This window comes from Haliotis rufescens, unplaced genomic scaffold (assembly GCF_023055435.1).
Source record: "Haliotis rufescens isolate VD_foot unplaced genomic scaffold, xgHalRufe1.0.p SCAF_19, whole genome shotgun sequence".
NCBI lineage: Eukaryota > Metazoa > Mollusca > Gastropoda > Lepetellida > Haliotidae > Haliotis > Haliotis rufescens.
This window is the reverse complement of record NW_025963879.1, coordinates 2,098,066-2,114,378: the sequence shown is the minus strand read 5'-3', so window position 1 is coordinate 2,114,378 and position 16,313 is coordinate 2,098,066. Positions and strand designations below refer to the sequence as shown.

The 16,313-nt window shown below is 37.3% G+C and overlaps 1 protein-coding gene across 2 annotated transcripts; it reads right to left on the bottom strand.

Annotated features, from left to right (window-relative positions):
- Window positions 1-3,965: 3,965 nt before the first annotated feature.
- LOC124113033 (tumor protein p53-inducible nuclear protein 2-like) lies at window positions 3,966-15,793 on the bottom strand. 2 transcript variants are annotated; one of them, XM_046473276.2, is made up of 4 exons: window positions 15,678-15,793; window positions 13,022-13,230; window positions 9,802-9,948; window positions 3,966-7,841 (listed from the first exon to the last, which is right to left on the bottom strand). In XM_046473276.2, exons 3-4 carry the CDS (start codon window positions 9,941-9,943, stop codon window positions 7,144-7,146), a joined length of 840 nt encoding a protein of 279 aa, XP_046329232.1. In that variant the 5' UTR covers window positions 9,944-9,948; window positions 13,022-13,230; window positions 15,678-15,793; the 3' UTR covers window positions 3,966-7,143. The 2 variants fall into 2 exon arrangements, with proteins under 2 accessions (XP_046329232.1, XP_046329233.1); XM_046473277.2 differs by having other exon boundaries at window positions 3,966-7,580.
- Window positions 15,794-16,313: the final 520 nt, after the last annotated feature.

The following is a 16,313-nucleotide window of genomic DNA, read 5'->3' as shown; positions in this document are numbered from 1 at the left end:
GTTGTGGGTATTTTATCATGTTCATACATCATGTTGTTTTTGAGCACATCTAAACCCAAAAGGATGAACTCTCGAGGGCTGGTTTGCGTTCATGTTGGTGAGACTGAAATTTTCAAATCAAGGTGGTAAGGAGATGAAGCCAAATTGTTTGACATCTCATTGACTAAAGAACTCGAGCAACATTCATTTAGATTGTGCGTTCAAAGTTTTCACATGGTTCACCTGGAGGTGTCGTCAGATCTGGACGTAGAGCTCTAGGTATCATATTGGAAGATGGTAGATTGAACTGTAATGAGCTGATGAAATAAGAGAAAAATTCAAAATGTATCTTAAACGTTTTGTGTTGACCGTGTTGACAATGTATGTGGCTGTTTTCAGTGTTAAAGTTTCCTTGAGCGATAAAGATAACTGTGATACTTCCCAATGTTTGTATCCGTTTGATCAGCAAACTGTGTTTATAACCAAAGGTTTTCTGATAACTGACATATGATTTTGTTGTTAAGTAGATATGAACTCTCTGATGTTACTCTGATAGTTTAACTGAGAACTGAGCTAATTGTGTCAGTTTTATTACAGTTTTATGAATCGTAGATGTAGATAATTTCTCAAATATCCTGATAATTGTTCCTGTTTCAGTGACAGTTTAATGAACTGACCAGGTAACATGAACGATAAGTTGGGATATGATATAAGCTCGGCTTGTCTCGGCTTGCAGAGTAAGCCCATCAGCTTATGTATGATACATTATACAGATAATTACTCTTTAGGAGGTCAGTATGCGAACAAGGGACCCGAGGACCGCTGAGGGGGTCGAGTTCGAGGTTCCTTGATTTCGCATATTTACCTCATCAAGAGTAGTCATTTGTTTTGTTACACTGAAATTCGCTTATAACTTTATGAAGTCTTTAAACCTCTGTATCACTACAGTAACTTAGCTGTGAACCGTAAAAGGTTCGTACCAGAAGCCATCTTGTTTTCTAGCAGACAAGTCAGTATTCATCATGTGACAGGTCAATACTTATCATGTGATGAGTCAATATTCGAGGTCAGTGTCAGTCACATGATTCCAGATTCTACAATGAAATGTATTGTTTCATCACAAGGTATGGATTAACCAATGGAATTGCAAGATTCTTGATAGATGTATAACAATCAAATGCGAATCATGAAGATCTGAAAGCAAGAAGAGTGGGATGTTTCACAAAGCACCTCTTAAGACCTGCTTTCTCCAACCTTAGGAGAGAGCCGACAGAGATTATGTACCTACTCTCCAGTAGCTGCACAGGAACTAGTTGGCAATAATCGGCAGTGGGGGCACGGGTGGCTCAGTCGTCTAAGGCGCCGCGATTTGCTGTGCAGAGTTGCGTCCCTTGGGCACGCCAGAAACCTATGATTGTTGGTTCGAATCCCGGTTCGCCCCCATTATGTTTCTAGGTTTGTCAGCACCATACCCGTGCTCGTGGGTTTCACCGAAGTGGTAAACATCTAAGACCTGCATCACTTCGGGCTTTCCTCCCACATTAAGCTGACACGCTTTGATATAACTGGAATAATGTTAAAAGTGATGTTAATACCCCAACTCACTCACTCACTCATAATCAGCAGTATTACGGCTGTCTGTATGCTTGGTACTTGTTGAATGTATATTCAGGATTATTTTCATCAATGTACATATGCTAGGGATTGAATGTGTTGCCATATTTAATATTGCTATTTATTACAGTTGATCCTGTTGTGGTTAGAGATTTATGTAACTGGTCTGGAACCTGTTGTATATGGCTGTGGTCAGTTGATGTTGGACTCCCTGCAATGGACTGTTATGCATGTTCATGCCATGAAATTTGTAATACAAATACTTTTTGCTGAACTCTTTTGTCTTTATTTTGTGTGTGTATCTCACCTTGTTCCTGATAGACCCATGGGGAGGTGAAATGGTGTTGAATGTCACAATAGCTATGTGCATGTATGTGTACGTGTGTGGCTGCTTGTACCAGGCCGGACATTTTCTGGTTTTATGGTTCTAGCCAACTTACATAGCATGCTGCAGTTTAACATAGATACCCAACTCAAACACAGTATCTACAAGTCATTTCAAGTTATTTACTGATAGGAATAATGATTAAATCTTAAGTACCCTCTTCCCCCCCCTCCCCACTTTATTGTGTATACAAGTCTGACCTTCAAATGCTAAAGAGTTTATCATGATATATATAGGAGTTAGACAGGTATGAAGTCTTAAACATGTCTTAAGTGTGTGGTTGAAAAAAACAATTGCTGTGACAGAGGTCAGATTTCAGCAAACACATTATTAACGATGTCATGGTGGCTATGTATAATTAGACAGGAATTATTTTTAAGACCCTATTGTTTGGTTCATAGATTTTATACAGAAACTGTCAACATTGTTAACCCAGAGGTGTTGAAAATGTAGTTAATGGCATACATGTAGTGAAGGTTTCAGGCAAGAGAAGCTGTGTCAAATGTTGTTATTTCTTACATATTGAATATCATTAGCTGACAAATTGATGGCCACAGTCAGATTGGAATTCTGTGACCATTTTGAGTATAAAATTCGTGCACTTTTTCAGCTTCATAAGCCTAAGAAGATAGTATAAAATATAACCCATACAGTGAGTTTTCTTTGAACAATATATCATTACTATTACAGCTGGCTAACCCGGACATAAAGACATCCAAACTCATGTATATGCCGACAGGAAACTAGTATTGCACAATTTCCACCTGACAAGTTTCATCCATAAAAAATTACCTCTTTATAGGCACAACAATGTAAGTTCATCGTTGCAGCCCTATTGATGAGGCAACCCATTTACACATGATCAAAGCTCGCCTGCCTGCTCAAAGAGGGAAATGGTTGAGTTTAAGAAAACACACCATGAATTGGTCATGATCGAATGGAGTCAACATCAACAATGCGTGAATATTGAATTTGATGGTGGCTGTGACCATGCACCAAGAGCATCAAGAAACCTTCACCTTGTTCGTCTGTGGTTACATTGTTCATCTGGATGAGTTTCTCAGATTGATTACTCGTGTCGATCATTTAACAATCCATCATTTAAGGAATGCCATGGTAATCTGAAGTATTCAAAAACAACATCATTGTGAAGGGCATCCTCAGTTAACCAGTAGATTACATCTACATTGTAAGATGAATGGGAGAACATACTGCAGTCGGTTTGGCTAAAACATGTTAATGGGATTTGAAACCCTGAAATTTCCTGACTTCACTGCCATTGAATACTTTCCATAAGTTACATATATATCCATGTGGCATTAGGAATGATAACAAAATATTGGATCCAATCTTTATTGCGTTTGATTAATACTAATCATAAAGAAATATTTGATTTAGTAAATTTGTCCTTGTATTCTGCAAACAAGGCAGACTCCATTTTCGTGGAAGCATACAGTCAACCAATATATCTTGTAAGCATGGTAGATTGCAACGGAAAAGTACCAATATCTTTTAGTATCTTCAATGTCGATAAGCATAGTTTTCAATTTGTGTGTTAAGATGTTTTCCTGAGTCCTAAGGCAGGACAGGAGAGTGCTAATGCTATATGATGTTCCAGTATTTTGACAACTATTGGATTTTTTTTCAATCAACTTGATTGGACATCTATTTCTGGCATTGTTTCATTGAAATCAGACTCAAAACAAAAGTACAGTGGTGAACGGGCCCAGGTTGTATATCATAATAAGGAGAAAAACATTATGTGTTTTGAGCTTCATGGGTGCATCTTCCCAAGACAAGGGAGTTAACTGACTATAAAAGTCCAGTTTCCACAGGTAGCAGGCGATGTCACTGCTAACGTGGCCAGGGAAAATACTGTAATAGAAAGGACAAACTGGATACTGTGTGCAAAGGCACAAACAAAATTCCTCATAGGTGTTATTCTCTCATTCTTACATTCACTGCTATAAATGCAACAGAGACTGAGTTTAACTTGGAAAGAAGAAGTTTATTACTGTTTTTGTAAACCTGCATCACACAACTATTCAGACACATACATTCTTGCCTCTGCAGATCATTCACGAAAGGAATAACAACATACACAGTATGATAGTTTTGAATAAATACAAATTGCATTAATGTCCTCATCAACATGTTCAGCTTACAGCAAAATTAATAGCCTGTGATATAATACAGAATCCTCTAATAAAAAAACCACATGCTCTTAACAGACTGGATAAAGCTGCCTTTCAGTTTCATATAATTCATATTGAGCCATAACATCAGTATGATACATGGAGGCTATGTACAGCTGTCACTGGGTGACGCGAGCAGGATAAGACTTCAACAGTGACACGCTGGCTCTATGTCAACAACAGCACAGTAAACAGATCATGCCTGCTGCACAGGTGACAACAGCAAAGTAGACTGGGAGGGCTTGCCAGACAAGTGACAACAGCATGGGCCAGGCTTAACATCACTGGCATGTAAATTCCTATTTCATATATCTAGGGTGATCATAAGCCATGGTGTATCTTTACATGAGACATGGTTTCATTGGTTATGTGGGAAACCATTTACGTTAAATTAATAGATGAATCTTTTATAGACATTATCTCTGAAAATCTACCATTCATTGCTAGTGGAAACAGAAGATATCCAGACCTACTGACCAAGTAATAGGGGGGGGTTTATTTTGGCTAATGAAGTTTTTTCCCCTTCATTGAACATCAGTTACAAACTCACTTCTTTACAGCAAAGTAGATAAATCATGAAAAGCTAAAACAAAGGGGGACTGTTGGCCACTTCAGATCTGTTGGGAGGTAGTTTGCAATGAAGATATTTGCAAAATCTTCTCATCACCATGTCCTCAACATGAGGAGGCTAAAGTGTTATTTTCAAGCAGGAAAAAGAATCTCTTCTACAAGTTTGATGAAATATATTAATGATGCTGTAATCCAAACTATTAAAAATGACCCTAACAGTCTGAAATGTCATTTCTTATGTATGTATTGAAAACTCCGCTTGTTTGTGTTGTAAGTACACCTGCATATTTTCTGGGAGTGATGCAGTGTTAATTTTTTTGTTTTTATCATCTATGTATTTTACTACATGATACAGACTAAGGCTAGAAAACAACAGGACATACAACAGCACTTGGAGCAAAGCTATCTGAAGACAGCTGCATGCATGTGACCACATTAAACCAAATAGGTCCATGGATACTTTAAAGCATTGACGCCTGCAATGGGTCTAAACCATAACCAATTCCACAAGTCAAAAAATAAAGAATATTTTTTTTATAAGTTAGATATTACACAAACATTTCACTTCTATTTAGGTGGAAATTGCTGAATAATATCAGTATGCTTTTGATATATTTTCTAAATTAAAACTGGATATAGACATTTTCATATTTGGTAAGAACATACGTATACATCATTTATTGGCAGGCAATTTAATATTTAATAAAATGTTATATTTTCATTCTAAAATTCTAAATTCTAACAGATGTACAAATTAACAAGAGGTAGTATCTCAAGTTTAATCCACAATTTTTACATGCAGTGTCAAGTCAAATGCTTATCAGTCAAAGGCAACAAATGTCAAATACAAACATGTCACAAGAGCTGAACATATCAGCAGGACATTTACTTCCACACTGGAACATGGTAACAAGGAAGTCATTATACCTAGTCAGTTTAACAATATGTCTTCAAGTAAGTAACACAGGACGGAGACTGCAAAAGTAAAGACAGAGTATTGCAATCACATAAGGTTGTATGGGTGGACAAGAGAGGGCTGTGCGCAAGTGAGTGGGCCGTGTGCCTAGATGACATAGCACCAGTTTTGTCTGCAGTGATGATGTACCTTGTAGTATATTACAAGTATGTACACACATTGGCTGATGATGGCAGTAATACTCAATGTTCTATGTACAACTTGACAAGCAGTGGTCAATCATAAGCACCTTGGTAATCAGAAGAGCAGTTATAAGCTGATCACTAAAACATGATTGGTTAGGCTGTATCAGACATGATATTCTGTTTGATTGTTCATAAATTCATGTATTTCAGTTTGGCATAAACTGTTAAATGCTTGATGAAATGACACATCAAAATTCTAATGACTTGACTGCTGTGTCCAAGACTAATAGCAATGCCGATTCTGTTTGATGTCTGGGTAATCACATTATGCTTGTGGTTGCTCCCTTTCTCCAGCAACAAGCAGTAATTCGATCATAATGACATTTGCGTCTCTGTCAATCTGTCAGGGGGGCAATCATTCTTCGGGTTTTCATTATTTTATTCAAAGCCATTAAATCTCTGGTCTACCCATGCAGCTAAAATAATTCATTAGTAAGGATAGACAGCTAGGCTTAATTGTCAAACTTAGACAAAAATATAACTACAAATTTGAATATATGTAAACATTAAATACTCCCATAATAAATAAGAAACATAGAAATATCCTGTAAAATGTATGTTGTTCATCTAAATCTTTAAATCTTGCATTAACATGATAATAATACAATATAACCCTTAAGAAATTTCAAGTAGAAAAACTCTAAAAATTACATGCTATTTCCTTGATCAACATTGAGACTGCAATAATAACAATTCTAGTAGATAATGAATCTTAAAAATGACCCTATGAACCACATCAACAAATTAACAAGGGGGTTAGAAGTGACAGATGTTTCAACTTCTGAACACCATGACTGTGAATTGGGAATTTGCCAACTATATACATAATACACTGCATATATGCCATTGTTTTGACACGCAGAACCATTTTAACTTGACAGTAACATACACAAGAAAAACAAACAATACAACAGAAACTGGAGCCTCATAAAAGTTATTTTTTGTGAGTTTTTGTTTTGCTGTTTTTTTTCCCCATGGCAGTTCCCTCATTTTAAACATATACACAAGTGTTAGATACCATCACTCTCAACTTAAACTGCAGCAAAGGACATTAACTTTCAACCTGAACAATGACTATTATTTTCCATATTATTCATCTCAATATACATAAAATACAAACATGATAAAGGTGTATAAATAACAATATTGATAATTACAAATTCTAATATACATAAACTCCTGGGGATATTTAATCTCTAAACAAAGGCGGGGAGATGTTTCACCGGTAGGGCATGGACTTTAGAATTTCCTCTGGCCGATGCGGCCATTCATACAACCAGATGGACGAAGGGTACGGTTGCGCTGGCTCTGTCGTTTACCCAGAGACTGATACTCCTTCACCTTGTTAGATCTCTCTATGTTCTTCTTGCTCATATGCTTACAGTTCTGCAACCGCTGTTTTCGTTGAGCGAACTTAACGTTTTGAACATGTGCAAGCATCCCTGCACGTGCAGCTATGGCATGTGGCCTGCGTGGAGCTTGGTGTACCATCTGATTGCGAGTCCTATGAGCAACACTTTCGTCTTCCATGTCTACATCACTGGAAGACTCTGATTGGTTGCTAAGTTCACCGGTACTGTCACCACCGTAAGAATTATATACAGACATACTTGGGTGTTCAATTAGTAAGTTTTCCATGGGGCTATCAGCTACTCCTGTGTTTCTTTTTCTCCTCCCTGTAAAACAAGGTGGTGGTGTTAGAACCCAACTTTCTACACGTATACTGTTTCTATTACATAAAACAACATCACTGGAGTGAGATGAGGGACTACAGCAGCCAGGGCTACAGGGATTTTGCGAGCTGGTACTCTCGGGGTCGGACGGACAGCTGCTGTCCCCCTCAGGGATCTCCACAGGTACCCTTAGTTCACAGTGGTGAGGGGGAGGCGGGCACTCACCCCCCTGTTGCTGCTGCTGCTGCCTGTTTTCACCTTCATCTGGAAAAGGTCAGATAAAGTCTAACAGTAACAGATACAAGCTCCACATCTTCCATGTGCACTTATCTTCCAAACACTTAGTTCATATCTTTTTAATACTACTGTTTTCTTTGTCTCACAGTATGAATTTAAGTTACAGATATTGACATTACTCTCCATTTCATCTTCGTTACTGAAGTTTATTTTCACAAAAAGTCTGTTCATTTTGTATAATCAATTTTGCAATTAGGAATTATGTAGCTAATGTTTATTTGTTAGAATCTTACATAAATTTCGGAATGTTAACTATCACATCACCAAACACCAAACATTATAAGTTAGTTCTAGTTAAACCACTGATAAACATACATTTGTCCCACTAAAATATACAAAAAATGTGAGTGAGTGAGTATAGTTTTACGCCGCTTTTAGCAATATTCCAGCAATATCACGGCAGGGGACACCAGAAATGGGCTTGACACATTGTACCCATGTCGGGAATCTAACCCGGGTATTCGGCGTGACGGGCGTACGCTTTAACCACTTGGCTACCCGACCGCCCCACAAAAAATGTGACAACAATGAATGTTCTATGACAGTCAGAAAACAACTACACTTTTCAGTACACAGGGTGAAAAACAAAAAGAGTGAAAAAATGTTTGTAGTTATCTAAAACTGTGAGAAATCAAGCTAAACACTAGTACAAAGAGATATGTAGAAATGACCAGATGTGAACAAGTGCACAATTTGAATAGGGATGTGACATGGGAGACAAGCAGCAGCAGCAGCAGCAGCAACAGCAGCAACAGCAAGCTAAATGGGGGAAATACTAAGGATAAATTAAGTTGATCATACAGGTCAATACATTGCGTACATCGGATCCACACTTTTTATAAGTATTGTACAAATAGCCAACTAGTCTGAAGCAAGAGTAAAATATCTTCTGGTCTAGTAAGATTAGCTTATATTAAAAACTACTGAAATTAGTGAAAATACTGCCAAAATACAAGTTTGGGTTAGTAGACTGAAATGTTTTCGGCACAAACTGACTATAACAGTGACTAAACACACTTTCCTGAATCTCTATGAACGACCAAATACTGGCCAAAATTTTGAGAGAAAAATATGCTTGAAATGATTTTGAAAAATCACATTTTCTTTTGTGTGTTTGAATGAATTTCTTTACAATTTCTGTTACTTCTTTGCAATTTATAAAACTAAAAGTATATATATTTTCTCCTGTTTATGAAATATTTATATGTGTAGATCAGATGTGCACACTACAATCACACAAAAAACATATCCTACAGTGCAATATCTGTAGATCATTATTTATTTATTTCTGATATTTTTGTCTCACAAAGTGACATAATGCATCAATGAAATAAGCAGGACAAGTGTGTCCACAGAGACTGAGTGTTAATACTTTTGACAATCAGTCATACTCTACATAGAAGGATCAACTTACAGATAATATTATGCTGCACTGCAGGACTCATGTTCTTGGTATGAAATTACAATCTGGGAGTGTCCAGGTCATACAGAATCATTTGATGTTTAAAAATTTGATGTTTGATATTTTGATTTAGTGAATGTCATGATCATAGTGAAACTCATATTTACACATGAATACCAAGAAGGAAGCTACAGTAATTTCTTCTAAAATAAAGACCTTTTTTTCCTGAATATGATTAAAAGTTCCATTCTTTCATGAAAATACTGTTACAAATTTGAAATATTCCTTCCAAAATATGATGTAGGGAGATTAATACCAAGAAAAGACATGTTAATTGTTGTTAAATACATCTTTAACATTATGCTATTAAGAAGTTTGTAAAACAAGAGTAGGACTTATGATTCTATTTGACCTGAAGCCCATCTAGAGAAATGTGAGGTGTGGCTACCATGGCAATTTTAGAAGCAGAAAGCAGGAACAGAGGACAATTTCCCAGCCACCTTCAACCATGTAGTCTCTACTTACTGGAGGACTTTTCCGAGGATGGGAGATCCACGACTACCCAGCCTAGTTCAGCATCACGTGTGGGGACATCAACTTCCTTCACTTCAGTTTCGGGCTCAGTGGAGGAGCTCCCAAAAAGTAGGCTGGCGACACCGCTGAACATTTTTCCTGCAAGTGACGATCACAAAATAAACATCAAAACTGTTTCAGCAGTGACGGTTACAGTCTTGTTTTAACCTCGGACTGATGTAATTATAACACTCAGCAATAGAAATTGGCACTGGTCCTAGCGCCCTTGCAAAACTGTCCAATAGTTAAGGAATAAGGACTAGTAGAAATTTGCCATGTTTAAAATAAGGACTAGTGGACTGAAATAATAATCTTATTGCCATTAGAACCTGTCTCAATAGTCTGTTATACAGACCCTGATACAAATACATCAAATACAGCCCATGCAAGTCTATAATGTTTGGCAAGTCTAGATTACTGCAGTATCTGAAAATGAAGAGAGTCTCTTGGCTACTTTTTATTAAATTTTTATTAAGATAATTTAACAATTGGTTTTTTTCTGTACGATATGTTCATTTCAGTGACTAGATGTTAGTCTACTGTTTCAGCATTGCTCAATGAATACAATACATGTAAATCCCCCCCCCGCCCCATCTTTGTATGAAATTTTAGTTTGACCTTGGTAAAAGTCACAAAGTAGTCAATATGATGTGTTCAGTTGAAGATATGTTTACATTGATCCCTTTATTAGTCATGACATTTTCGTCAAAAACAATGAAGCTAAAAGTGTGATTTATTTCACGATAAAACATTGTTCTATCATCATGATTAATGTGCAAAATATAAAAAATAAGTTAAATACCACCTAATGTAGCTGTGCGATAAATCCCAAAGAACAATGAAGAACAAAGCGCTGTTTATTTCACAATAAAACATTGTTCTATCATGACGTCATTACTGAAGATTTGAACATGCCCTAGCAGCTTGATGATGTCAAAAATTGGAAGACATTATTTTGACAGGGAAGTGAAAGGGCAATATAAATAAACGCAATGCTCCAATGATGGCATCCAAAGTGGATAAGGAAAAGGGTACAGATAATACAAAAGAGGTGAAAATTATGAGACTATGCGAGAAATACCAAACTTAACCCCCTGTTCATAAAATGAACTTGTCTGACATTGCCGAGGTTGTATCGTATTCAGGGAGTCACTGTTGTTTAAACACGGGTCAATATTTTTAGAGCTTGTGCATTTTTTAACATCCCTCTAAGACGATGTACAGGTTGAAATCTCATTTGAACATCCACTTGAATATTATGATGCCAAATTTCATTATGCCATGTAACAGCATACATTTCTTACACAGTTTGAACCATGGAATTGAAGAGGTTCAAAATGAGGACAATCAATGAAATCATATTATTTCCCTGCTTTCCTCAATGAACCCAGAATTATCTTTTTGAAGGTTATTTTTCAGAAATTATACTGAATTCAGTGATAGGCCAGGAATAATCTTTTTGAATAAGCAAATCCATATAACACACATAGATCTACTCCTCTAAATATTACAACAGAACCAAATAAAGAGTTAATCAAAAGTTAGAGCACTTAGTATTAATAATTTAGTAATATACTACCAGTGAAATATTTCCTCTCTTGCTTCTATCAGCTCATTTACACAATAGAACTTTTCCCCCACAATATACACTAGACATTCTGCAACATTGACAGGTGGTTGTGTAATACGGTAACGGGAAAGAGTTATTTCCCTTGCATCGCCAACTTGGTGCCCGTGTAAACAATGAAGGAAAAACAAAACTGCCAAAATAAATCCCATTGTCTTGGTGATGTGCTATCGGTGTGTGTATCCAAATGAGTTGGAATACTAACACACAATTGAGTCGTGTATTTCAATGACGAGAATATTGACAGAATTGGTTATAACAAATGATTACACGTACTGGGAGGCAATTTGAAGCCAAGCCCAACTGTCAACCACAAGAGGCGGTTTAGGCACTGTGCAGTGCCTTTTGTCTCGTTGGCATGCATACATTTCCTCCCGCATTTCCCCCCTTACTTCGGTTTGTCCATAAACCAGGTCGTGGTTGCATGGCGTGTACGTATTATTTAAAATATAACGAATTGCGGACTTACGAACTCGAGGCATGATTATGAATGTTGATAGTTCAGCACGAAGAGGGACCACTTCCACATAATAACCTTTGACCTGCTAGTGCTTATCGCGCGCGCCGTTCATTATTGTCCATGTATTTGAAATCCCAAACAACTTCTCGCTAGACCTTAAATATTCTGATGAAAAGATTTTTGGGAAACTACCCAGATATCTTAAAATTAACATGAATGTTGATTCATATCAAGATTTGATCGTAAATTTGTGTTTAAATTCCTGAAAATATATACCTGCCATCTTTCTAAATGTTATGCGACGAGAAATTAACAGAATAACTTACAGAGCGACAAAGCAAATAACCTACTGGTTCTCTTGGTGAATACTGCACACAATAAATGGTGAAACTGTTCGATGTTAATTTGTCGAAAAGGAGAACGAATAGGCCTTAATACTTGGAATATTTGGACTGTCGATATCGGATAGCCTAATATGATATATCTACCACAGGATTTCTGTTTGCAAATCAGAAATAGGTATTTCGTCCGGCTGAATACGACTTAATTTGGCTACATCACTGAAATATATTTGTATGTAGGGCGAGATCAATCATCTATGACGGCTGTCATACTGTCAAACGAACTGTGGGAGTGGCACCTGCGATATTTTCAAAAATATCCCAGAATGGTTGAAAGTAAGATGGATTTTCCTGAACATAAAACCACATTTGGACCTGATAACAATTTATTCATACTAATATCAATCTGGAACGGCTGCCAATAAGCGCAACCTGAGGAATATTGCTGTCCACATTTGACTATTTCAGATTGCTGACCTTGAGTCCCGAGAACTCACCTTGGCTCTCCGAATTATTCACTTGAACCTTCAGTTTTCACAACATCAATACACTTCTTAACAGATTAGAAACAAAGCTCAACGATATGCATTAACAATTTCGCGCAAATATCTTTCTCAAACGGATATACCCTTCGGACAAACTGACGCTGAGAGACGAATAATGGAGGAAGGCCGTCCGCTTGGTAGCTGTGAACAAAGAAATTTTGGGAAATGATGACTGTGCGTCAAGTAAATGTACACTTACCTTGTGTGTAAGCTCTTTTTTTATCGATGCTTCAATATAAGTTTCAATCTAGGCCTCAGGAGAAGTTTGTGTAATGTATTTTGGTGTTAATGTCGCTCTCTGTCAAAAACAGCTGATCGCGTCTAAGCAGAGCAGTCGCGAATCTGTGTCGTCATCTTCTGTTTACGTTGAGCTTGGCAGATTCTGATTGGCTGTTGCGTAGGGATCACCTGTCAAATATGGACATCTTATGAATATTAATGAGGACAACGTTCCCTATAAGGCAATATCAGCGCGTGGTAATGTTTATATCACGTGCGAATTGGCTGATATTTTGACAGTTGAGGCTAATACCCGGATGGCTGACCCAGCGGTCACTAATGCTTGACGATGTGATTCGGCAGTCTTGTTTACTAACACAAGCTATTTTTATAGCTTGCATGTCAGCAATATCTAAGCTGGCTTTTTGCGTATTATACAAGCAGGGTGACCGACGCAACTAGTGTTATTTTGACCGTGTTTTTTTTTCAGATTAACATTAATGTATATGGTTCAACCATCCTGACCTCGATGTGCTGATAAATATGCACCTGGGCGGGGCCCAATGTTTCGCTGTTGTTGGAATTTTCTTTTGCATTTTGGTAAGAACCGACTTATTGTTCAGTGTTACTATAGTCTAGGTGAAAAAATACGTTTTTCTGCTTTGGGACACAGAAATGTTACCCGTTTGCCGAAAATTACATCTATTAATATCAACACAAGCCAACGCACTGGCTATTTTAAGCATTTAGCTGGCTCAGCGAAACTGCTGTGTCGACCTATTTCAGCCAATCTGTATTATATTTTAAAGACACGCGAGTGCGGGGGCTATACATTCAGCATATGGGTCAAATCCCTTTATGTGGGTCAGGAAGCTGACAGATCAATAATAAATTCTACAGGATGATTTCACCGTCAACGGTAGCACGTAGCGCAGCCAGTTAGGTATTTCAACATATAGGTCATTCAATACAAAATATATATATAGTTTTGTGACCATTATATGATTGCGAGCTTGGGTGTCCGTGACGGCTGAAGTCCAGTCCAAGCGTCACGTACACCTACGTGGGGGAAAGGGGCACCTTACATAAAAAATGACATTTATAAAATATGTCATGTCATTTTGCAATGTACGTTGGTGGTGTCCGTGTTGATTTGAACTGTATTCAGTGCTGACATTTTGTGTAAAATACGGGTTATACGGGCTTCTTGGTAGAGGCTTATTTTATTTCACAACGTTCTCAGGGCTCGCAGTCCACATTATCCAATCAATATTAACAGTAACACATTCGTATGCCCCACTCTCACTCTTACTTCATAAAAAAGAGTATTTAGTATAAAAAAATATTATGATTGTCTGTTATTACTGATGAATGGAATAAAATAGTTTTATATTGCAATTGTATAAGACGTTTCGATGTAGACCTCGAGAAGATAAGTTGTTTTAATTACAGTATTAGAAGCTACTTAAAATGTCGCTATACAGTTGTAAAACATAAGTTGATCATTCATATACTATATATCATGTCATTACTAAACATATCCCTTTTTTAAACTCCAGTCGAAGATCATGTTGTCACATGTCACGATGTCATATGTTGTTATTTAAATTAATTAAAACTACACTGTGTTTGTATATCCGTCTTGAGCCTGATTGAAGACTTGACCCGCATCTCGACCTCCCTTGATAAATGGCAGGTCATTTGGGTTCAAAGAGCAACAATCTGATATAATTGTTTGCATTTAATAATGTCGATATAAAAGTGAGATTTCCAACCAACTCTTACATGTCTGAAGAGACCACCATTTATGTCAGGGAGGGTGTATATTTCGCTCGCTGATTCAACTATTTTCGCACAAAATCCAGTATGTCGAGCGAATGTCCAAGGACACACAAGCAGTCTGACATGCAAGAATGACACATTTGGCACACGTGTTTCAACAACTACATGACGGTAACGTTTCAAACAACTCTGAAGGTTACTGAACTGTTTGTAACACCCCGTGTCAGTTTCATTTCCCAAAACAGTTGTTAAGAACAAATTGTCCAAAAATAATGGCTGTCAATTCAATTGCACTTCATCTGGTGTCAATTAAACGCTATACACGCTGAACAAAGAGATGTGCATATAGCTAATTAGCTAATAGCGAGATCATTTTCAAATTTCACATCATCAAACAACCCATGCATATCTTTCCACGTCACCAAAGCATGCATGCACATTTATTCCACACCACCTCACAGATATCTGGTACAGTTTGTTAACATACACTAGGACATGAAGTGGGTGGACACGGATACGTCTGCTATGACTGCATCTCCGCTGTTTGTCAAGATTGAGTCTTAGATATACCACGCAAACGAACTTACAGAACATCCTATTTTTCATATCAAATGTCATGTCATGACAGAATAACTATATATAGTCACATGAAACAATCGGATGATCTTCGATATCTATTGGATTAATCTATATAATCAATAACTATTTAACATGTTTAAACATTTTATTGTCTTTAATTTACCTTTGTCTATCAGTTAGTTTTTTAATATGATTATGGTTGTTTTACATTAGTTCACAAGTTCCTTAGATCTAGTGAACATAATAATGGCAATACAGCTGACGCTACTCCTTACCGTGCTGGTGCTTGGTGCTGTAATGTTCCGAAATACCTGGAGAGTTGCAACCAGTACAGTCCGCCACGAATGGACCTGACCCGCAGCAGTATTTATAGTATATAGTCAGTGTCGACTCTCACCGACGGCTTTGCTGACGTATATGTTTTTATCGTTACCTTGATGTAACGATCTGACGACAGCTCTAGCTGTACGGGGTATAATTGTCAGCACAACATTGTCTATAGACACGAATGAGAGTGTTTATGTAACAATATAAAGACATCATAAACCAGACCGTGTGCACACACACATTCTATCAAGATATATTTTCAAATAAAGAACTGTGTGATTGGAGAAACAACTAACATTTGTGTTACATACACAACAATATAACGTAGCTGAAGTCAGTGTTGTCTGTGGCTACTGTTGTGAGTAGGCTGTAGATGCGTGTGTTTCAGAAGATAGACGGTATTGTCCTGATAGCATGCGTGTATATAATGTCGAGATATAGTGTATACCGCCTTGCCTGGGATGTCGACATAGTTCTTGGCATTGTTTGGTTTGCTATGATGTATGTGGACCTGGTGCTTTGGTGACAGGCTTCACTTTTGAGAGAGAGAGTTTGAACAACTATGTACATTTGGCTGGCTTGTT

Excerpts from the sequence above, each read along its gene's own strand:
- LOC124113033 (XM_046473276.2), bottom strand. The coding sequence starts at position 9,943 with ATGTTCAGCGGTGTCGCCAGCCTACTTTTTGGGAGCTCCTCCACTGAG. Across the intron at positions 7,842-9,801 it reads ATCCTCGGAAAAGTCCTCCA|ATGAAGGTGAAAACAGGCAG; the intron begins GTAAGTAGAGAC and ends GACCTTTTCCAG.